General features: G+C 39.0%; 1 protein-coding gene and 1 pseudogene across 1 annotated transcript; both read left to right on the top strand.

Moving 5' to 3' along the window:
• Window positions 1-670: 670 nt before the first annotated feature.
• Window positions 671-25403, top strand: LOC111329808 (polycystin family receptor for egg jelly-like). The gene is made up of 22 exons (XM_088725052.1): window positions 671-703; window positions 892-958; window positions 3478-3867; window positions 4185-4265; window positions 4633-4755; window positions 5320-5442; window positions 6258-6380; window positions 6794-6822; window positions 6923-7133; window positions 7489-7611; window positions 7986-8114; window positions 8288-8987; window positions 9280-9856; window positions 15466-15681; window positions 15969-16106; window positions 16219-16413; window positions 17810-18034; window positions 18699-19412; window positions 19544-19780; window positions 20250-21560; window positions 22378-22546; window positions 22647-25403. Exons 1-22 carry the CDS (start codon window positions 671-673, stop codon window positions 24095-24097), a joined length of 7365 nt encoding a protein of 2454 aa, XP_088581178.1. The 3' UTR covers window positions 24098-25403.
• LOC148728891 (uncharacterized) lies at window positions 12761-15525 on the top strand (annotated as a pseudogene).
• Window positions 25404-25562: the final 159 nt, after the last annotated feature.

Raw genomic sequence — 25562 nt, 5'->3', positions numbered from 1 at the left:
TTTACCATTTGTTAATTATTGCTTTTGGCTCATGAATACGGAATTAAAGGTTCAGACATCGAAGGGAATGCGTCCAATATCACATGAAGTGGAATAATAGAAAAACGCTTTCTTTCGATGCGATTAGGAGTGCTGTTAAGGTAGCATGACGACGTTTTTCGCATGTTTTCAGTCAGTTCATCGTAAAGCGTAAAGTTAATTATTACTAATCAATGTCCTTGTATGATACATTTTAAACAGAGGGGGGTCTAGACGGAAAGTCGTCCCTAATTAAAAAATGAAAGAAAATAATATAACATTTCATATTTTACAAGTCTTTTCAGTAAACCTGCCCATGGCGTTTGTTACGCTGTTAATTAAAGCCGTGGAGAAAAGCCAGCCAGCTGTGTTTTAATCAATGGATCATTTTTGTGGATGCCAACCTACAGTCAGTAACCATACCAATGTATTGTTTCATACCATTACTAACTGATGATGCAACAACACTTCCATTCAGGAGGTGTTCTAGAAAAAAACATCGATGATTGCTTTTCTCAAAAAGCACCGGTTAAAAAATTAATCATCTTACCCACCATTTTAGAGAAGATTGACTGAGGAGACGGGCAGGATCGATCAATACTCTTACCGTGTTAGATGAAATTGTATCCAAGACTTCAAAAGACAAGCAAGCATGCAAACTTTCACTTTACTTTATACAGCGAAGGTGAGTTTTCTGTTCTCGAAGAGCGAGAATTTACGTTGTGCCGGATTGAATAAAGAAAAATCTTATATAATCTCTCGTTGGACTTTTCAAAGTCAACTACAAAAACTTTGATTTCATGTTCAGCTACTCGTTAGTTTAGGATATATACAGGTAAATAACCATGATAACCTTCGGTATTTCATTCCCAGGAAGTGGCTCTTTTGATGTTCTTCAGAATGTGGATGGTCGTAATGAATGCTGCCCTCAATAGCGCAGGTTTGTTTCTATGTTACGTTTATAAATGCACAAAGGTTAAATTTATAAAACGTTCTCAACTGTTATAACAGAAAGAAATTATGTAAAGACGATCTCCTGAATTAGGACAAAGTGAGACATGTCTCTCTTTTAACATTTCCCTCCATCTGCTTGAAGGGATGAAGAGTCCCTTGAGATACAAGGAATGCTGATTTTGACCTCCAGACATCAGAAGGAGCAATTCAATTTTCAAATTAATAATAATAATAATAATAATAATAATAATTATAAAAATTATAATAATTACGGTTTATTTACAGTATATCCACATAAAAGATGTGGCTCTTCATCTGTGAAGGCCTACGATACTAATATTTAGTATTAAACTAAATTATGATCACTAACTAAATTGTAATAAAACTATATATGAAAATGGATATGTAGAATATATTGGTTGGTGGTGGTGGTTTTTTCTATGTCTTTACAAGGAAGACAAAGCGCGCGCCTTTAAGAACGCCTCGCAGAGCCTACAGTATTCTTTAAAATCTGTACAATTTCTTATATTTGCTGGCAATTCATTAAAATTCATGGCTGCTGAATGCTGAAAGGTGCATTGTACAAATGGAACATAAAGCCTTGGAGCAACACTGGAACGGAGATGCCTAACGGGTTTAATGACTTGCAGATTTTAAATGGGAGGGCCAGTTATCAGAATACAATGCTTTAAAAAAAGTCTTTAGTAGCGAGTAGTCCCTTAGCTCCAGGATAGGTAGCCAGCCAAGATCCAAAATGGATATACTGTTACATATTTAATTTGCGACCAAATCGTGTTCGTACTTCCTTATTTCATGATTATTTCTTTTAATGGCATTGTTTCCTTGTGGAACAATATTCCGTTAGATATTCGTGAAACTACAGTAATTTTTACCTTAAAGACCGTCTATTTAACTATTTCTTTAACGAATTTATCGCTAATTATGACACATCTAGAATTCAAACATGGAAAACAGTCTGCCCACAGTTTCGCTCAATTAACAGAAAGCACTGTTGTTGATTATTGTTTGTGTTTACTTATGTTTTAGTATATTATATACTTATGGGGGCTGACCTCGCTAGGACTTCGAGTCGGTACGTTAGTCCCTCATTTAGTACCTTTTTTTAAGTCTTTTTTATCATTATTCTTTGTCACTAAATGGAAGTTACTATAGATAAATAAATAAAAAAATAAAAAAGTATTTACAAGGGACGAGACTAGCCATAGCGAACTGGAGCCTTTGTAGTCTAGCTGAGAGGAACTTTGGTAGTGGATAAAAAACAATGTAACAGTAGCTTATTTTAGACAGAATTAATGTTTCTACCAACTGTTTCCGTAGTTTAAAATTAGTAAAGTTCCTTATTTTTCTTAAGGTTCTCAGAGTCTTTCAGCTGTTGAACAATTTTTAAGCGTAGCTTAACTTTTAACAAAGATTATTTCTAGTCCTAGATAATTTTCTTTTAATACGATGAAATATATGAAGTTCATATATTTTGAACTGCGGTATTAGATACGTATGATGCACGATCCTCGCAGTAGATAGCGCTATTTAAGCAATAGCGAAAATCAGACCTGAAAACAATCAGGCCTGTACGGGATTCGAACCACTGACCTCTGCGATACTAGTGCAGCGCTCTACCAATTGAGCTGACAAGCCAACTGGGAGCAGGCCGTTAAGTTGATTCGTAATAAACCCGTGAACGTGATAAATCAGATACAATGAAATATATGAAGTTCATATATTTTGAACTGCGAACTTCATATATTTCATTGTATCTGATTTATCACGTTCACGGGTGTATTACGAATCAACTTACCGGCCTGCTCCCAGTTGGCTTGTCAGCTCAATTGGTAGAGCGCTGCACTAGTATCGCAGAGGTCAGTGGTTCGAATCCCGTACAGGCCTGATTTTTTTTTTCAGGTCTGATTTTCGCTATTGCTCAAATAGCGTTATCTACTACGAGGATTGTGCATCATACATAATTTTCTTTCATTAAAATGTTTAAGATAAAGATTAGCAGAGCTATTTTCTAAATACTTAATTTTCTAATTACTAATATTACTGCTGTTATTGTCGTCATTATTATTATTGCTAATGAGTAGAGATTTAAGTGAATTTTTTTTCAAATTAACACAGAACAAAAATGTTACCATTGTTGTTATTAGTATTAAAATGTCTCTTAAAATTTTTATTTCAAAATCCAAAAAATCCCAATAAAAAAAAAAGTAATGTTAACAATAATAATATTTTTACAAAGGTATTATTGATTCGAAAGCATTTTTAATTCCACGACCGTGCTTAAAATTGGCAAAAATTCTCATTCCATATCCTCAAGTTCTCTGTTGCTTAGTGTTTCAGGCCTACGACTTCCAAATTGGCAAAAAGTGAGGCTCGAATTCTAACTTTGAACTCAGATTTTTTCCCTCTATGGAGACATGTTTTTACGTAATCCTTAAAAAAGATGCTCTGATTAAACAAAGATGTTTTAAATGATTTTTTTTTCAGGACCCTCCTCCTCTTCTCCTGTCCCAGACGAATGTATATCTTACAACGTTTTCAATGAGCCAGGCAGATACTGGAGCAGTACCGGACATCCCTTAACATGCGATAGTAGTCTTGCTGGCTGGTACCGTTTCGTGGGTGCTGCTGGAAAAATGATGGCTACTCATTGTATCCCAGTGTATAGTTGCAACAGCCACATGGCCGGCTGGATCGGTGGTGGCGGTCATCCCACTGTAGCCTATGAGAAAGTTACGAGAACAGCATATATGCATTATAGCTCAAATTGTCAATACTACTCTTATCCCGGGACGGAAATACGTAACTGTAGTGGATTCTACGTCTACAAACTGCAATCAGTTAGTGGCTGTTACCAGCGTTATTGTGGCGTTCATGGTGAGTGATTAATTTTAGGCACCAAGAACTTTCACGGAAAAAAAAAAGCCACGGAGTCCCATTTTTCGGAATGTTTTTCCTAATACCTTAGGTATGGTTATCAATGCCAAGTTTAATAAAAATCTAGACATAATGTATTTGTTTCGGTAAGAGTTGAAAGTACTCTGATCAATCCTGATATGATGGTAAGGAAATTCAGCAATTCTAATGCTTGCAGGCGCTGTTTTCTCGTTTACTTATGATGAGTTGGTTATCGCTGTAATTGGTTAACCCTCCGTTAAGTCATTTGTTAATCAGGATGACCTCTCCATGAACAGATGAAAACGACGCATGCTCTGCCGATCCTGGCTCGAGTGTATGTTCCTGTCCACCTGGTCATTCAGGTACTCCTTGCCAAGGTGCGTGGGCTATTCAAATTACTTGATGGTAGTCATTTACTCCTCCACTAATTAAGTATCTTGGCGCAAAGCCTTTTCGTCCAGAAAATAGAGTATTTTTTTCCTCTCATTTGCTACGTTTAGTTATTTTAGTGTAATGCCCTCCCAAGCCGCGCTTTCTATCAAAAGCATGGCACTTGCTCATAAAATGAAGAAGATTAGGGTTTTGTGTCAGTCCCAGTTAAACGAGAAAGTTGAAGGAAATCCTTTGACCGATTAAGACGATAAATGACCAGAGGGTATGGTTATGACGATTTAATTAATAATAATAATAATAATAATAATAACAATAATAATAATAATAATAATAATATTTTCTCGTTATCAGACAATAATGAATGTGGCTTAGGGACCCATAATTGTCACTCACAAGCCACTTGTACCAATACTCCCGGAACCTTTACCTGTTCTTGTAAAGATGGTTTTACTGGCGACGGTGAATCTTGTAGCGGTAAGTTAGTTTTGATATATAATCAAAACGCCAAGCTGAGATATAGGGGTGAGGTCTTGTATGTACGTTCATCATAATTTTACATTGGGATAAGAAAAACAGCAGTGAGAAAAAATGAAAGGCTTCAAAAGGATGATAGCGATCAATGGTGTTATAACCGCAGCATTACGTCGAGAAATTTCAAGGATTTTGGTATGTTAAGCTGATTGGATGAACCACTCAAGATGCTGAAATAAATAAAAAAAATCTAGAAAACCATGAAAAACAACGAGAGAGGAAGGAAGAGATTATAAATCATTGGTTTCTGCTGTGGTGTTATCTTTCGAAGGCATGAGGTATAATCGAAGATAAAAAATCAACTTTTCTCATACAGGAGTTCAAGGATTAATTGCCAATTGCCAAAAGCGGATTCGTCGGCCGGTGGTTGGTAGTGTAGAACTAGTTTAAAAACTTTTCGAGCGTTCCCACAACATCCCGAGTGGAAAACTACGGCTTATTGCTTTCATGACATGAATATGAGTGAAAATTGTCAGAGAGAAAGAGGAATTTAATCTTATTTTGTAGACAATAACGAATGTACCTCAGGGACCCATAATTGTCACACACAAGCCATATGTACTAATACTCCTGGAACCTTTACCTGCTCTTGTAAAGATGGTTTTACTGGCGACGGTGTATCATGTAGCGGTAAGTTAGGCGTGACATATCTTAAAGTCAGAAGTAGGCCAGTTTTAGAATTTCAAATTGTGAAATTGATTTCGAAGAACTTTAATTTTAAATTCTTTAATAACGTCACGACAAAAGCAGCGAAATCGAGAGACAAAAACATCGAGCCGTGTGCACTGATTTAAACACCATCCAGGCAAAAACTTGGAGCTTTTCCTTCTCGGCTAGTAGTTTGTGCAACACTAAACGGGAATTTCTGTAGTTCTTTCACTTTAAACACGCAGCGAGAAATAAACAGAGCAACCAATAAGTTAAACTGACTTTGAATGTAGAATTTGAAAATGTCAATAAACATCGTTGTTTCTGGCGTTTTGAGCGTTCTCTTTTCCTCCAAACCAAAGGCGTTAAGCAAATTAAAATCTGTGAATTCGTCCCGTGTAGTGCCATTTCCTTAGACGGGAAGATGGTACAGTTTTTATGGGACTAAAGGCAAATATAAAATAGAACTTTGACCAATCAAAGCTTGTGTTGTGTCCAAGTTATGTTACAAAAAAAAAAAAAATAATAAAGAATTAAAAATTTCCTAGTTATGAGGCCACTGCCAACAAAGTCAAAGATTTTGCAATTATTCAAATGTTTCATAAACAGTTAAAAAAAAAAAACAACAACAACGACTAAAACAACAACAACATTATACGTCGTTTGGCAGCCAATCGTAATCCCTAGCCAACAAGTCACTCATTGTGTAATACCTTCATTTGATTTTCACACGAAAAGTCAGTGTCATAAATGTTATATTTTGTGTGCATGAACTGATCATGTTTCCCTGGCGGCAGATGTTGATGAATGCACAGATTCCCTGCATAACTGTCATGCGAACGCTGATTGTTCCAACATTCAAGGCTCTTTCGGCTGTGCTTGCACTCAAGGATATTCAGGAAATGGTGTTACATGCATAGGTATGACAGCTTTATGATTTTTGCAGTCCATTTAAGCGTTACTGATGTCTTTGTCTCTAACAGAGTTTATTGATTATTTCATTAATTATTAGGGACCTTAAGCAAACCACAACGGCTACGTCAAAGTAGACATAAGAAAAAAAAGGATTCGATGAGCAGAACAATAGTTCAGCACGTGCTTTTACAGCTTAGAAAAGTTCTTAGCCGTTCTCTGCAAAACAACAATGTTAAACTACCAAAATTTGCGACGGAAATCACGACTTCGAACTATTTAAGTTCTCATTTGAGGTTCAAAGCAGCTCCAGCACGTTTGCAGAAGTTAAAGAGTGATGCGTTAAGAGAAAGTAAAAAAGTCCAGCAATTCGCAAAATTCTGACAAAAATTTACCTTAAATTTTTAATCGTCTTCTTTAGCGTTAACGACCCGCCGACTGTATGTTGAGGTTCCTACTGAGTACGGGATCACATGCGCTTGCTGATCATTTTATGCTTCCCGCTTTGTTCGGATTGTTTTACTTTCTGATATTTTTGAGGGAATACTAGCTACAGCAAAGTGGGTTTTCCAAGGCTTCGTGCCTTTCTCCACCCCGGAAACATGAGAATCACTGGAATATGCTCTTTATGATTCCAGATATCGATGAATGCACTAGCGGTATTGATGACTGCCACAAAGATGCTGAGTGTTCCAACACAGATGGTGCTTTTACATGTAACTGCAAAGGAGGATTCACAGGAGACGGCCGACAGTGCACAGGTGTGTTATCCTCACATTTCACTTAATTTCTTTTTTCTTTCTTTTTTTTACATTTTCCCTTTTCGTTTTGGTTTTTTTTTTTTCAAGTCTCGCCAAGCGCCAATTGACTTAATGTGCGTCGATTTCACCTCCAGTTTTAATTGCATTGAGCGAATATAAGGAAAATATAAAACAAAACAAAACCACACTTAATTTGATCGATATACTTTGTTCAATCTTGACTAGATTTCGATCAATTATGTTAACTTAAAGTTCCGAAATCACCAAAATATACTGGGAAACCTTTGCAGATATTCTTTCTTTTTTGAAAGTTAAATCTGGTGTCATGAGGTAATGCTGTGTCTGATTGCTACAGATATCGATGAATGCACAGATGCAACTCACAACTGTCATTCGAAAGCCGACTGTTCAAACACTTATGGCTCGTTCAACTGTACCTGCTTTCAAGGATATTCAGGAGATGGTGTTACATGTATTGGTATGATAGTTGTTATAAATATTCCTAACCTACAACCATACAGCCAAATACAGTATTCCTCGATCTTTTTAATCCAGATGTTTGGACATAAAAAAGTCTTTGTGGCTATCCCGATGTAAGTAATACCCATAATCACTGAATGATCACCGGAATAAGCAAGGAAAAGAAGAAGTAAAAAAAAAGAAAGAAACGAAAAAAAAGAGGAACAAGTAAAAAACAAACAAACGAAGATATTTACCGTTGATATCGGCAGAACTTCCCCTTTTTTAACCACTTCTTGAGATTTCCATCGAGAACCTCTAGCCTTACCCATGATGCTGTAGGGTATGTTGTAGTGAATTAGAACTTTGAACTAAAAAAACTCAATCCCACAGACATTGATGAGTGTGTCACAGCAACTCACAACTGTCACGGTGTAGCTCAGTGTTACAATAAGGAGGGCTCTTTCATCTGCGAGTGTAGGACTGATTACGAAGGAGACGGGATTTCATGTGAGCCCCTAGGTAAGTGACACATTCCTTCATTTGACTATCTTAAATTGCAACCGGTAGTAACTATCGATAAACGCTTTTGAAAATTACATAGTTTAGTTTATGCTATACAGTTAATCTCGTTTTCTTGTGATTGATTCATAATAACGTGATTTATCCGTCCGTCAATTTTTTTTTTTTTACAGGAGATTTCTCTGTCATGATTAGGAACATATCCAAGGACAAATATTTGGCGACTATTGTCAAACGGTCTGAAAAAAGGATTCAGCAGGCAATTATTGAAGATCTTCCAGATAAACCTGTGCTGGAAAGTGTCATGGAATGGCGTTTGATCAGTGAACAGGAGATAGCAGCATCCGAGTCACCAGTGGGAACATTAGTCAGTCAAGGAACTGCACAGTGGACAATAAATAGGAGATCCGTACCTGTTGGAATCTATCAAGTTAAGTTCACTGCATCTATTAAAGTCGGTGATTTATCTTCCTCGAATACGCTAAATGCTTTTGACTACGGCTTTATCAAAGTTATTGCAGCTCCTGTGCGAGCCATAATCGATGGGGGAAGCAGTGTTCTCTGGGGTTCTGATGACACGGTAACAGTGGACGGTTCCCTTAGCTATGATGGAGATATCGGTCCTGGAAACCACAGTGGGCTGAAATTTACTTGGTCTTGTTATCAGCTTCCATATAATACTTCCATCAATGACGGTTGCTCTGGTGCTTTTGAGGGAGACGTAACTCTAACGTCCATAGACATTACTCCTCGTGGACTTGTTATTAGAAGCCCATACGTTCTCAGGCTGACAGTGTCCAAAGGTGATAGAAGTAATTTTGCCGAAATTACTTTTGAGATAGCAGCTGGTGAGATACCTCAAGTTAGCTTAAGGTACTTTGAAATAACTACTTTGTTGTATTTTTTCCACAATTGCAGTCGTTATATGTACATAATCGTTTCCTTTTGTTATAGCCTGTAACATTACATTACAAAGTGGTGATTGCAGAAGTTTTGCTTTACCTTAAACCGATTAGACTCTCGAATCGGCCTCGAAGTATTTTGATTGGTTCAGGAGTTTGAACTGTTCTTACATCATTGTCGTTGCTGTTGCAGTTGTCTGCATATTATTGGAAAATAAATGATAACAATCAATGCAATTTAATCATCATATTTTTTTCTGTAGGTGTTTCGTAGATTGTGGTAAAATAGTGTCTGCTTCCAACAAGTTTCGAGTGACCTCCGAGTGTCTTAATTCCCCTTGTATTGGTTCAGAGTACAGATGGCAATTAAAGAAGATAAATGACAATTCAAAGGAACTGGAGCTTATAACTATTCTACCCAATATGACATCAACAGCATTAAATGCTACTAACATGATAATAAAGAAGAATTCTTTGCAGTCAAGCTCAAAATACGCTCTGAACTTGACTGTAATACCTCCTGGTGGGACAGCAGGATTTGCAGTGCTTGAGTTTGAGACAGCTGGACAGCCCAATAGTGGATATTGCATGCCATCAGCCGTTGTAGGTTTCTCTTTGGGAACAAAGTTTTCATTTGAATGCTTTGAATGGCAAGATAAAAGTACACCACTAACCTATGAATTCCGCCTTGGAGACGAGCCAATTTCCTATGGCACCTCCTCAAAATCTGTTTCGACAGTCTTACCTTCTGGGTCACCGGAAAACGATTATCAGCTGTCCATTAACGTCATCATCAAGAATGCTGTCGGCGTAGCTGTTGTAGAGAAGCTCTCCGTCAAGGTAATAAAAATAGTAGTAATAATAATAGTTACGATAAAAACAAAACCTTTATTCACTATAATCACTAAAAGTATTTACAAAAATTATGATAAAAATTGGCCCGCTTCGTTGAATAATGATAGCAATTATTTACAATTTTAAACCACATATCTAATTATTTACAAAATTTTAAGAGAATTAATATTGATGTTCACGATAGAGGACTGATTACAGTATATGAGAAAAGAAAAAACTTAGCATTACTAAATAGGAAAAACTATTTAGTATATATAATAATAACATATAATAATGGTAATAATAATAATAATAATAATTTTTTTATATATTTTTTTAATTTTAAAAAGAATTTTATTTAGCAATAACTTCCATAAAATCCTCTAAAATACAAAATATTAACAGCGTAAAAAAGGATCCAAAATAACTCACTTTCGGCTCACATCTACTCCTTTTTTTTTTTTTGTCAAAGCGTCTGGAAAACTATAAATAACGGAGTCAAATCTGAACAGATTCAAAGTCTAATAATCTGATAAGTAAAAGCATATATAAAACTATACAGAAAAGAGAAAGGTGAATGGCAAATCTAGAACCCTATATACAAGGCTGCTAAAACTCATTAAACAATGTCAATGGCTCCCTCGGCATCTGCGATTTCAACGCCACAATTATTATAGCCACACGCAGCGCGGCGCTTCACCCGCGATCCTCGAAGGCAAACTAAGGCTGACCGAAGGAGGGCAAAGGATGTCTTTGCTCGGATCCAGGAAACTTTTTGCGAGTATAATAACAATAATAATAATAATAATAATAATAATAATAATAATAATTTTCACTGTTCATCTCCGGCGTTCATCCCGGATAGTGCAATGGCGTCGTGGACTGGTCGGACGTGTTCTAGCGAGCATGTTAGGACTTTGCCCGTTCAGAAAGTCGCCTAGGTTTGGAGCACCGTATAGCATTTTAAAGAGTACCTGGAGTGCATTTCTAGTTGTTTAACTTAAAAGCGGGAATTTGGTGGGAAAGTGGGAAAACGCCAGGAATTTGAGAAGCTTTTTAGACTTTTAAACTTTTGTGTTTGTGGTTCTTATACGGAGATGGGTCGACAGGGGGGAGGGTCGAGAAATGGAACGAGGATCAAATGGACTGTAGAGATGAATGAGGCTTTACTGCGATGTAAGAAGGAAGCGATACAGCTTGCAAAGAGCGAAAATCCACCACGCCATGAAAATGGTAGAAAGATCGGGTATATGCAGTTGATGAAGAATGTGTGGGACGATTTGGGTTATCAGCTCTTGGCGGTGAGTAGCCAAAACCTGCGAGATCATGCTGCTGCTCTGGGAAAGACTTTAGGAGATGCCGGAAGTGATATTGTTAGTCGGGTGGGTAGGATAGCGAGAAGAGACTAGGAGAAATAAATCGAACAAGAGGAAAATAGTCGCCATGATATCGGTAATAATAACACCAGCGAAAATGCTAATGAGCTGCAGCCGACGGAGATGGCGAATTTGCATACGGAAACAACAGAAGACCAGTTAGCACTTTCCACGAACACCTTGACAGCAGACGAGCGTGAGCTGCTTGATAAATCAGCGCAGGTATTCGCACTAGTGCATTCACGTGTGGGAGACTACTCTAACCGTGACATAGACACACTGACCAAACAAAAGCCCACGCAAGGTGAGTTGAAATTTATTGATCACGTCATTAGCAGTCTTCATTAGCAGCGGAGCACCCTTTTGCGTATTTATGGCTGGTTAATTGTGTTCTATACTCAGTAGTGGTGTCATTCATGTTGTTGAAAGGTTGGAAAAGAGATAGCATGGATCGGATTGAAACTCGCGATAAGGGTGATAAGTGGAGGAAGAAATATCTGGAGGATGTTGGTAAAATAAGGAGAAGACTCTCAATTGCGACTTCTGAGCTGAGCAGGATTCGAGAAAATAGGAGCTTCACGAAGAAAGAGTGGAAAAACAGGGCCCAGCTCCAGAAGAAATGTCACTCACTTTCTGCTACTACGCTTGTGAGCTACATTGAAACGCAAAAGTCGCTGTTAAGGAAGCTCAAAGCATGCTATGGCTGGAAAAGGAGACTAGAAGAATCCAAAGTTCTAAACCGGAAGTTTAAGGACGATTCTGGCCGAGTCTATGCCATTGTAAATAAAATATTGGCTGATGATTCAGACAACGAGCGCCCGAAATACAGAGCGCCAGCAAAATCTGACCTGGAGAGCGGAATCTCAAGCATGTTTAACAGTGTAGCAGAGGCTGAAGGCTTATGGAGAGCGCTATGGGAGGAGCAAGGGAACGGGAACGAAAAAGCTGAGTGGCTAAAAGAGATCGAAGAAGCAATCCTCAGGTGTGTGCCTCCTTCATCGCGAGATGGTTGGAAGCTTGAAGCTACAGAAGTGGCCAGAGTGATCTCAAGAAAGAGAAATTGGAGCGCACCGGGCCCAGACAGACTGACCACTTATTGATGGAAACGCGCACGCGCACTCTATGGTGGCGTTACATCCGCTTTCAAGTCTATCTCAAGAAGCTAGACAGGGTTCCCGAGATGGTTTTCAGAGGGAAAAACAAGGTTAATTCCTAAGCCGGGCGAATTTACAAGCGAAAATCAACGCCCTATCACGTGTTTAAACACATTATACAAATGGCTCACGTCGTGTGTTTTGGGGCCTGTGAATAAACACATGAACCGATAGAACTTGATGGAAGCTCAGCAACGAGGGGCTAAAGTGGGATGTAGCGGGACTATTCATAATTTACTTATCGATCGGATGGTTATTCTGGACTGTCCTAGGCGTAAGCGCAACTTGAGTGTTGCTTGGATTGACATGCGAAAGGCGTATGTATGACTCGATTGGTCATGGGTGGTTGAAGAAGATCATGCACGTTCATAAGTTTCCAATATGGATCTGCCAAGTCATTAGCAAGTTATGTGACAGTTGGAACACCAGGATTATCATCTCTACCAGCGAGGGCAGTGAGACATCGTTACCCATCTACTTCAACAGAGGTCCTCCACAGGGTGACGCTCTGTGCCCATGCCTATATACCTTGTGTCTTAATCCGGTTGCGTGGAGACTGAGCTCTAATGAGGGTTATAGGCTGTCAAAGCCGATCGCGTCCAATATTACGAACTTCCTCTACATAGACGATCTTAAAGTGTTCGCCGCCTCTGAAACGAAATTGAAAAGAGTGCTGGAGATCGCTCAGACCACGATGGGGGACATCGGCCTGCAGTGGAACCCCAAGAAGTGTAATGTTTTGCATGTGAGAAGGGGAATTACCTTACAAGATTCGGAAGGATACGTGATGGGAACAATGAACGTGGATTGTCTTAAGAAGGACTTGCATTATCGTTTTCTGGGAGTACCAGAACAGTTATTGCAAGATGAGAAGGTGGTTTTGGAGCGAGCAGCTAACACTTACCTGAGACGATTATCTGTCATCTGGTGAAGCCCACTCTCGGACAGCAACAGAGTGGTGGCGTCTGGCCAACTAGCGCTACCGGTACTCTCATACCTCATGTGCTCACAGCATAGGAACATTTCTGACTTAAAGAAATTGGATAGACAGGCTCGTAAGATTATCAGCAGTAGCGGTGGGAAGCATCCGCTTTGATCAACTTCTCTTATCTACCTGCCTAGAACTCTAGGAGGGCGTGGCCTGAAGTCTGTGGACACTGAGTACAAACAAATCAAGATTAAGTCAGCCATCAGGCTCTATAGTAATAACGACCCAATGCAACCATGAGCCTGGTGAGAGCCTTTGAAGAGCATGCCACAACACAAGGTCATCAATCTGTATTAAAGGAGTCCGCCAAATTCTCTGAAGAGTTTGGGGTTGCTCTGGAGCTCTCCTTTCCTGAGCCAAAATGCCAAGACAGGGACGGGCAGGAAGTACCATTGGATAAGCTTACGAGGCTCAGAAAGAGAGCTGTTACAGCTGAACGCCAAGATAATATCCAAGAAGAGAGGTGACAAGGAAAGTTCCTCTCGGCGAGGTGGGAAGACGACAAGCTGAATCAAAGGGGGTGTTGAGATTGGCTGAAGAGCTGGACGGAGGCACCCTTACACACTACTGCGGGGATTGTAGACTTATATGAGCAGCTTACACCACCAAAGCTGTATACAGCGAGGAAAGTGAGAACAACACAGGTCGATGACATTATGTGTAGGATGTGTAACAAAGCACTCGAGAGTCTTCCCCATGTGCTGAACGGCTGCCCGGCTATCGCGCAAAACAAGTACTTGTCGAGACACGATGCGGCCCTCAAGGTCTTGTTTTTCGAGAAGCTGAGGGATTTGGAACTGATAGGTGCGGTCCCCCCTGGTACTCGTCGGTAGATCCTAAACCAGTCTATGAGTCCCAGGAGGCCAAGGCCTTCTGGGATGTTCCAGTGTAGCGGAGCACAGTTTTGTGAAGCAGAACAGAGCAGATGTGCGTTTCATTGACGTCAAGAAGAAAGAGGTGATAACTGTGGAGATGTCGTGCCCGGGGATGGACAACCGGCTGACGAAGATCGAGGAGAAGACTGCAAAGTATGGTCCTTTGAGGTGGGAGATGGCTCAGCAGTATCCAGGATACACCATCAAACAACATGATATCATCATTGATGTCCTGGGCGGATGGTCGAGAGATGTGGACGTGTCTATGTTAGAGCCATTCGGAGGCTGGGGAGAGGGGATCCTAAGAAAAATGCAGAAAGCGATCCTTTCGAACACCTTGAACATTTCAAGAACTTTTAAAATTATCCCTAGATAGCTAAGGAGCTCACTTTTATAACTTTTAGAGATTTTTCGTACCTAAGTTTCTTGTATTTATCAGTTTATTAGATATGTATGTGTATTTTATTATTTAATTTTTATTTATCTATTTATTTACGTTTTCAAATTTTGGGAAGATTCTATTCCTACGCGCAGCCTGGGCCACGTTTATCGCCGCAGTCCCCAGTCTGTGTATGATCTTATGGCAAACATAAGTTTTTACAACTGTCGGATAATAATAATGATAATAATAATAATAATAATAATAATAATAGTAAATTGTAAGCAGCTGCAGGAAGGTGACTCTAAGAGGAATATACTACCCATCTAAGAACACTATATAATTTGGATATATCAGCAAAGTTGAAATGGTAAATTGGCCACCGTAACGATTACAAAAGCTGACGTTTCGAGCGTGAGCCCTTCGTCGGAGCGAAGAACACTATATCCGAGAACTGATTGATACGTTGAGTTCAATAGGCTATGAACTCTTGGGGTAGATGTATCCCTCCACATACCAGCTAAAAATAGATTAAGTGACCCCTACGTGCTTCGAAATACACGCAACTAAAGGGATAAGACGGGGAAGGTGTGAGAGCCTTGAATAGAGCTCCGCCTATTTGCGATGAAATAATGAAAGGAGGAATCGACGTAAAGCAATCAGCAAATAAATAATGTTTCGTTACTTGTCCTCGAAATGTCCACGATATTTTTCAAGTACAGGTGAATATGAGCAAGCTTAATCATATTGCTGAACTAGGTGACATGCACAAAACCACTTTTGTAAAAGAAAGCTTTCGTGCGCCACTAATTAAAGCCTTTTAAAATCTGTCCTGTTTTCGAGGTGGTGCCATCATCTGAACTCGATCCCTGCCGTTCACCGGTAGAAGAAGTTTCCAACAAGTTGAAAGGTTTTGTCATTGGGGATAACAGCGACTTAGATGAATTTCTAAAGAAGGGTGAAATTAGCCAAGCCTCCCAACTTGCCATAACTGTTCTCAAATCAGCCGACGAGGAAACAGAATGCGGCCAAACGTTAAGCCTGGATACTAAAACACGGGTGGGTCAAGTCACCATAATACAATCGATAGCTTCTTTGAGATCAATCATGGATGAGCTGATAATCTTGAAATCATCAGCGGATAACTGGAGATTTTTTTGTTTGTTTGTTTGTTTTTTGGCTTAATTATTTTCTTGTTTGTATTGATATTCACAAACAAGCCTCCTATGCGTATATTCGTTGTTTTATTCTTGATATTAATCTGTGAGAACAATCGCAAATTCTGTTTGTTGTTGGTAAGCTTTTCTAGCTGGCAACAAATTTTGATCTTTAATATTCTGGTGTAGATTTCGAGTACGTTGATAGAAAAGTTCACCTCCATAAAGCCAGAGGACCTTCAGATGTCTCGAACTATTATGAGTGTAGTCAAACTAGCAGGCGGTAACCAAGAATCTCAATCTTGCAGTGACTGTGGGAATGCTGCGGTAAGAATATGAATTTTTTTTCGTGTCTTCTCTTCTATTCTCTTGCACTTGAATTGTAAACGTTTTTTAAAATATATGAAATTACTTATCTTAATAGAATTCCTTTGTTTAGAATGAAACTATGAAACTAACGGATGCCACAACAGAATTACTTAAGTCTGCCCTTAGTGACTTAGAAGAGCCTTTTTCTGATGAACTAGAAGAATCGGCTCTGAGTATTACCGCTTGTCTAAAAAACGTTCTACAGTCTGCCTCAGGGTCGAGCAATGGAAGTGGAGATTCAAGGAAGAATATTGAATCTGAGAAGGTACGACAAAATTGATTCACAAAATGAAGTAAGCAAGAATAAGTTTTATTCTGTTACCCTGTATATGTCAAAGAGTTTTTTCAAGGAAAAATCTTATGTAAGTTAGCTGCAATTATTTGCAGGAAGATCAGAGTGTTTATATTAGGAGATGAAATTACCTGACAAAATATATACATACATATAAACATAGCGGTTATAAATTAATGACAGGAAGATCGTTTCACCATTACTCTGAGTTTCACGCTATTGAAACGCTCTGCAACCCGCATCGAGCACTTTTCACAGTCACGACTTCTCCTAGTATGTTTACATACATACATATATGTATATATAACTGCAGACAGTACTGTTTCGGTCTTCTGGGCCTCATCAGTGCAGTGCTGATGCTAGAATGGGGGAGAACCGATATGGTTACCCCAAACGATCCCACATTTGTGGTATCGTCTAAGCCATGCCAGAGTGCTCAAACTAGGAAAGCCTGGTGAGCTATATACATAGTCGTTAATGAAAAGAAAATTTGCCCTGAACAGGATTAGGGCAGATTTCAAACATTTATTCTGATTTCAAACATTTATTCTAATTTCAAACATTTACTCTAAATTCAAACATTTATTCTATTTAAGTATGATTATTTGGAGTGTACAAGGTCAGGGTTTCCCTCGTATACAGAATTTGTTTAATTGAAATTAGCCTGTATCCGTAATTGGATCCTCCTTTGTCATCCGCTAAGTTGACTTCGGTCGTGTATCTTTGATAGATCCTTATTTGGGTTTCATATGGGGTTATACGCTTACCCTACCCTGTCACCTTAAAAATTAAGTTTCCCGGGAGACCACGTCTCCGATCACGTAAATCACATCTTCGATTGCCGTGTTGCCAGCATGGTTGTCCTGATAGTGTAGTGGTCATCACACCTGACTAGTAACTGGGGACGTGGGTTGAAATCCCGCTCAGGGCAAATTTTCTTTTCAAACATTTATTCTATATATATATATATATATATATAAATACTATGAGAGGAAAAAAGGACGTAACTACATTTCCCGACAAGCCTGTTTCGTGAATCGCTTCACTCTTCAGGGGTTTAAAACCCTGAAGAGTGAAGCGATTCACGAAACAGGCTTGTCGGGAAATGTAGTTACGTCCTTTTTTCCTCTCATAGTATTTATTCTGCTCTGCTTCAACGTATTGAGCACTGTTCCACGCGAAAATCGACTTGCAGACTTCCTATATATATATATATACATGTGCGTGCGTGTGTGTGTGTATGAGCACTTTTTAGTCTATAAAAATCATCAAATAAGTAGCACTTGCAATGGCTTTGTCAAATAAGTGCTCATTGCTCAGAAATTATAATCAGTGGAAAATTTCATCAGAAACCTATTTTTTGCTACAGGAGAGTGTGAAGCAAGCTACTGAGAAATTGGACGCTATGAACGATGCATTTTTTGCCCGCCTAGTTCCCTCGGAAAATCTTGTCCTTGATACGCCTGGCTTGATATCGTCCCTTAAGAAGGTATCTGCTGATGGTATAAAGGGTCTTGACATGGAACATGGAAAAACAAAATTTAAACTACCAGGAAACTTAGGAAATATAGCGGATGGAAATATCAATGCAAAGGTACGGAGATTTGGAGTGTTGATATACAGGAAACCTAGCATTTCCAAAATGGTTTATCATTTGCAACTGTCTGTCAACGCTTTTGACGTTTGGCGCTGAATCAAACGTTTGGAAAGCCCACAGGTTGCCATATGTTTCTTAGAATGATAAGGGAGATTAAAGTTTTTAACGAGGTAACGATGCATCATTCCTTTGTATGTCACGGCCGGTCTTAAAATAACTGAGGAGAATTTGCTACCTTTCTATAATATCAAGAAATGGCTAGATATTCTAGTCTCCTCGGATAAGGACGAATAAACCGTAGGCCCCGTGTCCAGCAGGGTTAGGGGTAGGAGACGTTAATTTCCCACGCACGAGATTACGGTGTGGTGGATGTCTTCCCCTGGGGTGGGATGGGTGGGTGTCACAGGGCCCCATTTAAACCAGCTGTTAGCTGAACTGGGCTACTCTGCCGTATACAAGCCCAACACAACCCCAAATTCCTCTAATCGCTCTGGCAATGGGCTTTCGTTTAACAAAATACGTTTTACCGATTTCAATTCGCATTATCAGCACAGTTGATGGTAATGATAATAACAGTATCGTCTACCACTGCAGCACCACTGTCTCTTCTGAACATTACGCCTTTTGGTCGAAAAAGTATACCCTCTGTGTTTTTTTGCAGATGAAAGCTGTAGACTTTAATCCGTTCAGTTGGGACAATAGCAGCAAGAAAGTGCAGTCCAGTGTCATTAGCCTTGAGCTTCAAACGGAAAATACAACAAAACTGAATGTCTCAAACCTCGATAATTACATTGAAATAGTTATACCTATCTCCACCCCACCTCCAAATACGAGCAACGGTACAGAGCATTATTTTCTAAAGCCAGAAAAATTGACCATGAGAAGCTACTACGCTGACCTAGCAGATGTACCTGTTTCCATAAGGTTGGGTGTGGCAGAGGAGGAAACAGTTAAAGTGTTTGTTAAATTTGGGTCAAGACCTACCACAGAGGACTCTGATCTCAACTTTACGGTAAAGGTCGCGTCAAAGTGCGGAAATGGGACAAAGAGTGAGGCCAACGACACCTCGTGTATTCCAGAAGAGAGAACCATTACTGTACTTCCTACCGAACCAGGTCAAATTTATATAGGTTTATTGTTGGAAGAATCGAAAAATACAAGCAAGCATTCCAGAGAGAGACGGTCATGTTTCGGCCATGGTCGCCAGAGACGATCATGTGTTGGCGTAAAAGATCCACCTCCACAAGGGATCCTTCAGACGATTATGCCTCAATTTAACCCAGATACAGATATTAACTATACGCTAAGTATAACTCAGTCAAGTTGTCTGTATTGGTCTGAAGAAGAGGAAAAATGGACATCCGATGGTTGCAAGGTGGGTTTCCGTCCAATTATGATTTCAAAAAATGAGAAAACAAGAGAACCAACCACATTACCCTACAAGGTAAGCTATATCCCTGTATGAAATCTATATCCATGAACTGATGGCGTGTCTTTCCATGGCAGGTTGACCTGGGCTCTAATACCACGCATCTTAAATGCCTCTGCAACCATCTGACGTCTTTCGGCGGAAACTTCATCCAAGCGCCTAATCCCATCGACTTTGACAAAGTTTTCACAGAGTTTGCTCGACTTAGCGAGTCAGGCAACATTTCTGTGCTCGTGACAATTGCATGTGCGTTCCTTCTTTACTTTGTAGCGCTTGTATTTGCAAGGAGGGCTGACAAAAGAGATGAAAGCAAGGTATACATTTTAATATTCTACGTAATATGTAATTTCAGTAATATTGCAGTTAAGTACTTGCGGTGAGAAGTACGACCTTTTTCACTCGCATTCGTCCACAAAGAGTGAAGAGATTTCCAAATTTTAATTATAGATGGTTGGGTAAGAAAGAAAGGGAAAATCAGTCATCTCGCGATCCTTCTTCCTTTCTTTTCTTTCCTTGTTACGCTGTATACCAAAGAAGAGCTTCTTCTTTACCCTTCTCTCTTTATTATCCTTACATCTAAACAAATTAAAGACTGTATAAAACGATGTGAAAACGAATGAAAACTTTGTTTTCTTCTATTAAGGTAAACGTTTTCGCTGGAAATTTTAATAGGTTGGGCGGGGAAAGATATGCAAACGTGGATCTCACATTATCAGCTTAAGGATGTGCCTCTTTTGTGGGACCACCACCTGATTAACAAGATAAGCTTAATTGTTTTTGTAGCTTTTCCCACCGCTACAGATAAATCTTGCTGAAGAAGGAACATACTACTACGATATGGTTATTAGCACTGGTGTTTGGAAAGATTCAGCAACAACGGCGAACGTAACGATGACCATAAAAGGGGAAAATAATGAACACGATCTCATAGCTCTTCAAAAAAACGGAGATTTACAGGAAATCTTTAGTCGAGGAGGTATAAATGGTTTTGTTTTAGTTACAAACGGGTCATTAGGAAATCTAAACGAAGTAACTTTGGAACACGATAATTCAGGAGATAGTCCATCCTGGTTTGTAGAAACAGTGGTTATCAGAGACAGACAAACAGAAGAACGTTGGGTGTTCCCTATAAATAGGTGGCTTGCATTAGAAAAAGACGATGGGCAGATAGAAGTTAGTGTACAAAGCAAAGCAGCTACATCTTTTTCGGCGGAGGTGAGGTCGCGCTTTGGGAGAAAGATAGCTGACAGTCATTTGTGGATGTCAGTGTTTGGTAAAGCGTGCAGTAGTAAATTCACGCGCGTTCAGAGAGCGTCGTGTTGTTTGTCGATTCTCTTCAGTGCAATGATAGCCAATGCCATGTTCTATAATATTGGCGGGGAATCAGCGGGAGCAATACAGATCGGACCTTTCAAGTTTTCCTGGAGACAAATAGTCATTGGAGTACAGAGTGGTATAATAGTTGCACCTGTAAACATTATTATCGTGTTTCTGTTTAACTCTAGTCGAACGAAAAAGAAGAAGGAAGACAAGTACAAAGAATCATTTAAAGCACAACAGCTCGTCGATGAAATAAACGGTCAAAGCTGTGTGCTGCCTCATTTCTTTGTATACATCGCTTGGTTTCTCTGCTTTGTCACCATTATGACAGCAGCAACATTTACGTTATTTTACAGTCTGATGTGGGGTAAGGAAGTCTCTGAGCAGTGGCTGGCGTCTATCCTTATATCAAATGGACAAGACGTTTTTGTTATGCAACCAACAAAGGTCATGTTGGCGGTTCTTTTAGTTTCCTTTCTTTTTACGAGAAACAAACAAGCTCACGAGGAAGAGGAAGGTGTTGGAGAGGGTGAGCCTCTTACCAATGACATGGATTTTTTAAGCGATAATCCTAAAGAACGCTTTAAACAGAGCCTCGTGGAGAAAATGCGCATACGAAGCAGAAAAGAGGCTAAACTTGCAGGAATGGCGAGGGGAATTATCCTCCATTTGGCATTTGTGTTTCTGCTGTCTGTAGTCTGCTATGGCAACAAGAATGAGAATCGTTTCTTGATGACAACAGAGATGAAAAATACTTTCAGAAGCTTTGAACTGGTATGAAACACGTCATTTTAATATCTTTAAAATAAAAATCGATAAAAGTGATGACAGTGTTACTGGTGATGATAATATTGATACTGTTATGACGGGGGATGGTGGTGATAGTGATGATGATGTAATGGAGTCCAATTCGGTATCCAATCATATATCTATTTGTTCCTTACGGGTATGATTATAAAAAGAATTGGGTGACAAAAATTCCGGTTACCATTCAATAAGAACTGTCACTAACCTAAGAGAAACTAACTAGGCATCTGTTAGCACTTTTAATAAAAAAAAAAAATAACAACAACAACAACAACAGAAACAACGAATTCGAAAAAAACAACAAAAATGGTTAACCCGACGGAACGCGCCACAACTGCGCGCGCACACGACACCTACAGTTCAATTATTTCGACTCTTAGTAACTCAATTTTTTTCTTTTTTTGAAGAAAGGAAGGCCTCGTCACAAAGTTATAAAAGTGAAGCTCAGTTATGTTCAGCTTTTGAATAATATGCAGGAAGGGTGTATTTAAAAGAAATTGATGTTCTGTTCCAATTTGAAAGGAATTTGATTTTCAGAAAAGCTGATATGAAAGTTTGGCCGGTGGAAATTTACTTAACTCCAAAATTAAAACAGAAACGAGAAGACAGCCAAACAATTTATATTCAGGAACCTAACTAGTGGTACTATGAGGTCTAAAGTTTCTTTATTTGGAAATTATCTCTGTATTAATCAACTGAATCTCTCTCATTTTACCACACCTAATAGAGGTGAATGATGAACTCAACCCAGTTATGTGAACTCACTTTTGTGATCTGTGATTAGGTAACTGATTCTCAGAGACTTTCGGGATGGCTGACAGGGCAATTTCTGCCAAATGTGTTCAACCAAGACTGGTATAATGGCCTTGAAGAGCCGAAAGATGTTTACATCGCCAATAAGATGTCCATATTGATTGGCATGCCTTGGATGCGACAGTCGAGAATTCATAAAAGTACGTTAGATTATTTACAACTTTTTCATCGGACGGTATGGTTTTATTTTTATCCCGATTCGTTTCAAACTTGTGTAATTTCTTTATTCGTACTTTAAAGGTGTTTGTGAATCACTTCCTGGAACTATAACAGACTGCTACTACGACTATTCTCCAGAGATAGAGGACACAACAGAGTTGAGTCTTCCAGGCTGGCGGCCACTTTCTCTCAATGCGTCCTGGCCAAAGGCACTTCGAATTTGTCCGAAACCATGGCGTTATCAGAGTGCTGAAACTCTGGACACTGGCCTTGTAAAGGCCGTATACAACACTTATGGTGGAGGTGGCTACGTAGCCGTCCTGGGATATGACGAGAAAACGGCAAATCGTGTCTTAAGTGAGACTTTTGGCAGCGGCTGGCTTGATCGAAAAACTCGTGCTGTAGTCTTGGAATTTGCGACGTTCAACATCAATACGAACCTTATCAGCATTGTCACGTTTATCTACGAGATGATTGCGGCTGGTGCAGCCTACTCTGTGACTAGGGTAGACACCCTCGAGTTGTACAGTACGGAATCAGGAGCTCTTATGTTTTATCTCATTTGCCAGTTTTTATTTTTGGCAATGGTATTATTCTACTTTATCATGATGCTGTATCACTTTTATCGACAACGGTTGGGATTTTTCAAGTCTGTCTGGAACATGGTTGATTTCTTGATGATCATCTCTTCTACAACGTCCGTGGCGTGCTACATGATGAGATCCAAGAAAATATTAAACAGCATCGATGCAATTAAAAAAAATCCTTTCGAAGTATTTCATTTTCATTCTGCTCTAAACTGGGCCAGCTGGGAAAACGCTTCTATTGCTCTTGCAATTTTTATGGTTACAGTGAAGCTCTTAAATCTGATTCGTTTTAATCCTTATGTCATATATTTGTTTTCATCTTTCCGTCGGTCTATAGGCTACCAACTTTCCTATTTGGTTTTCTTTGTCATAGTATTTAACGCTTTTGTCATATCAGGAATGCAGCTTTTTGGAGGAGTAGTTTATCATTATTCTAGTTATCTGCAGGCTGTCATTTCACAATTAGAATTTCTGTTGGGAAAAGCAGTACCAATTGCTGACCTTCGCAAAGATAAACCTTTCATTGGTCCAACTTTTGTTCTCCTGTTCATGTTAATGATGACCATATTTCTTATGAATATGTTGGTATCTGTCCTAAACGAGTCTTACACTGACGCCAGGGAAAACGCAGAAGAAAGTGCAGAAGAGCTTGAAATGGCGCGTTTTATTGGGGAACGTTTCATAGACTTATTCCAAGAGGGTAAAAGGCGACCTGAATTTAAACTATTTTGTGACGACGCAACTTTTGTGAATATGTGTCGTTCAGACGCAGAACCATTCTGTTTGAATTCTCAAAGTCTCCTTCAGTGCACGGAGGAACGATTAGGAACATTAGATAAAAGAATAAGCGCGCTTATTAGACGCACAGAGAACATCGATGGGGATGAACTAAACGAGGATAAAGAGTTTATTTCTCTCTTCGACTCAATGGTTAATGCTCATTAACATTAAGATAGGGTTATTTTTATTATGAGTCGGGCTTAGCATGAAATAACTTCGTGAGATCTTGATTCTTCGTCTCGTCATCGATCAGCTCTTTAATATTGAGGTACTGTAAATAATTTGGTAGCGGAAACATAAAAGCAACCTCACAACAGTGACTTAGAACAGTGCTAAAGCCCTTTTGATTTCCTCCATACACCCACAATGATTTTGGCGCTTGTACAACTCCGGCTTATCCAGCTCACAATCGTAATGCTACTTATGAAATGTCCACATGATTTGTCCAGCTGAGGTATCGAAAATCTGGAATTTACACATAACATCGACCAAATATTGTCTTTTTTTATTTAACTATAACTTTAAACAGATTTCATTCAAGCAAGATAATTTTAATGACTCTAAGATGATCATTTACTTTCAATTAATATAACGTGGTCAGATGTATTTTAACTTAACATAACCTGTAGTGACTGGTAGTATGCTAAATTAGGTAACGTAATTAGTAGCAGTAGCATTTCTGTTAGTATAATATATTATATTGTATAAGTATTGTACTCTCCGCTCCAAAAGAATGTGTCCTCTCTCTTGAAAATATTCATAAAAAAGATATCAACAACAAAGTCTGTTCTAATATATTCTTTTTTTCTGAGATATCTTCGGTATTCTTCTCTAAAAAGTGATAAGAAGATAGTAATCTTGATTCGAATCGAAAGGGGACATCTAAAATTGTGGCGAGAAGGTCGACGAACACGGGAAATGTTCCCGAATAAAAATCTGTTCGAATGACAAGTAATCGATGTTCTAATGAAGCTATTTTCGTAGTTCACGTGGAGGATGGCGTATCGAAAGAAACTTAAGGTGCAGAAAACTTTGGTCGTCTGTCTAGAAATGGCGTATGGGTTTTTAATCAGTGACCAACACATGTACTTGCCTGACTGCATTTCTGTATTAATTTAAATGGACACTAAAGGTAAAAGACAGTTTTTGTTTAGGAATTTTTCATCAATTTTTAGAACTATAAGAATATCATTTTGCCCCAATGGAGTTTAAACTTGATTTTGGTTTGAGGTTTAAGACTAGAAGGACAACTAGAAATACCAGATTGGAGTTGGTTGGAGTCTGCGATTTTCTATTCATATTAAGGACTTATTTACCAGTTCAACCAGAAAGAAGAGCACATTAAAACTGAGCTATTTTCAATGGATATAAATTGATATTACCTTTTGGACGTTCTTCTAATGGATCACTAGAGCAACAAACAATCAACTAATGAAAGGATTAAGAATAAATTTACCTTTCTGTTTTTCTATCTCGTTTTTCCTCCTTTCTTTTTTTGCCATACAAGAGAACTCAAGTGACCCGTTATACTTATTTCTTTGATCTAAGGAATCTAAGCAGATTATATTTGGGTGAGGCTGACTTACACTCCACTCGATAAAGTACAAGGCTTCCCCCATCCCCCAGACCA

The sequence above is a fragment of the Stylophora pistillata genome, chromosome 6, assembly GCF_964205215.1.
Source record: "Stylophora pistillata chromosome 6, jaStyPist1.2, whole genome shotgun sequence".
Taxonomy (NCBI): domain Eukaryota; kingdom Metazoa; phylum Cnidaria; class Anthozoa; order Scleractinia; family Pocilloporidae; genus Stylophora; species Stylophora pistillata.
Note: the sequence above shows the minus strand (reverse complement) of the source record. Positions and strands in the feature narration are given on the sequence as shown.

Coding starts and splice junctions, on each gene's coding strand:
- LOC111329808 (XM_088725052.1), top strand. CDS start 671: ATGCAAACTTTCACTTTACTTTATACAGCGAAG. Junction 704..891: donor CTTTACTTTATACAGCGAAG/GTGAGTTTTCTG, acceptor TTTCATTCCCAG/GAAGTGGCTCTTTTGATGTT. Junction 6,381..6,793: donor AAATGGTGTTACATGCATAG/GTATGACAGCTT, acceptor CGTCTTCTTTAG/CGTTAACGACCCGCCGACTG.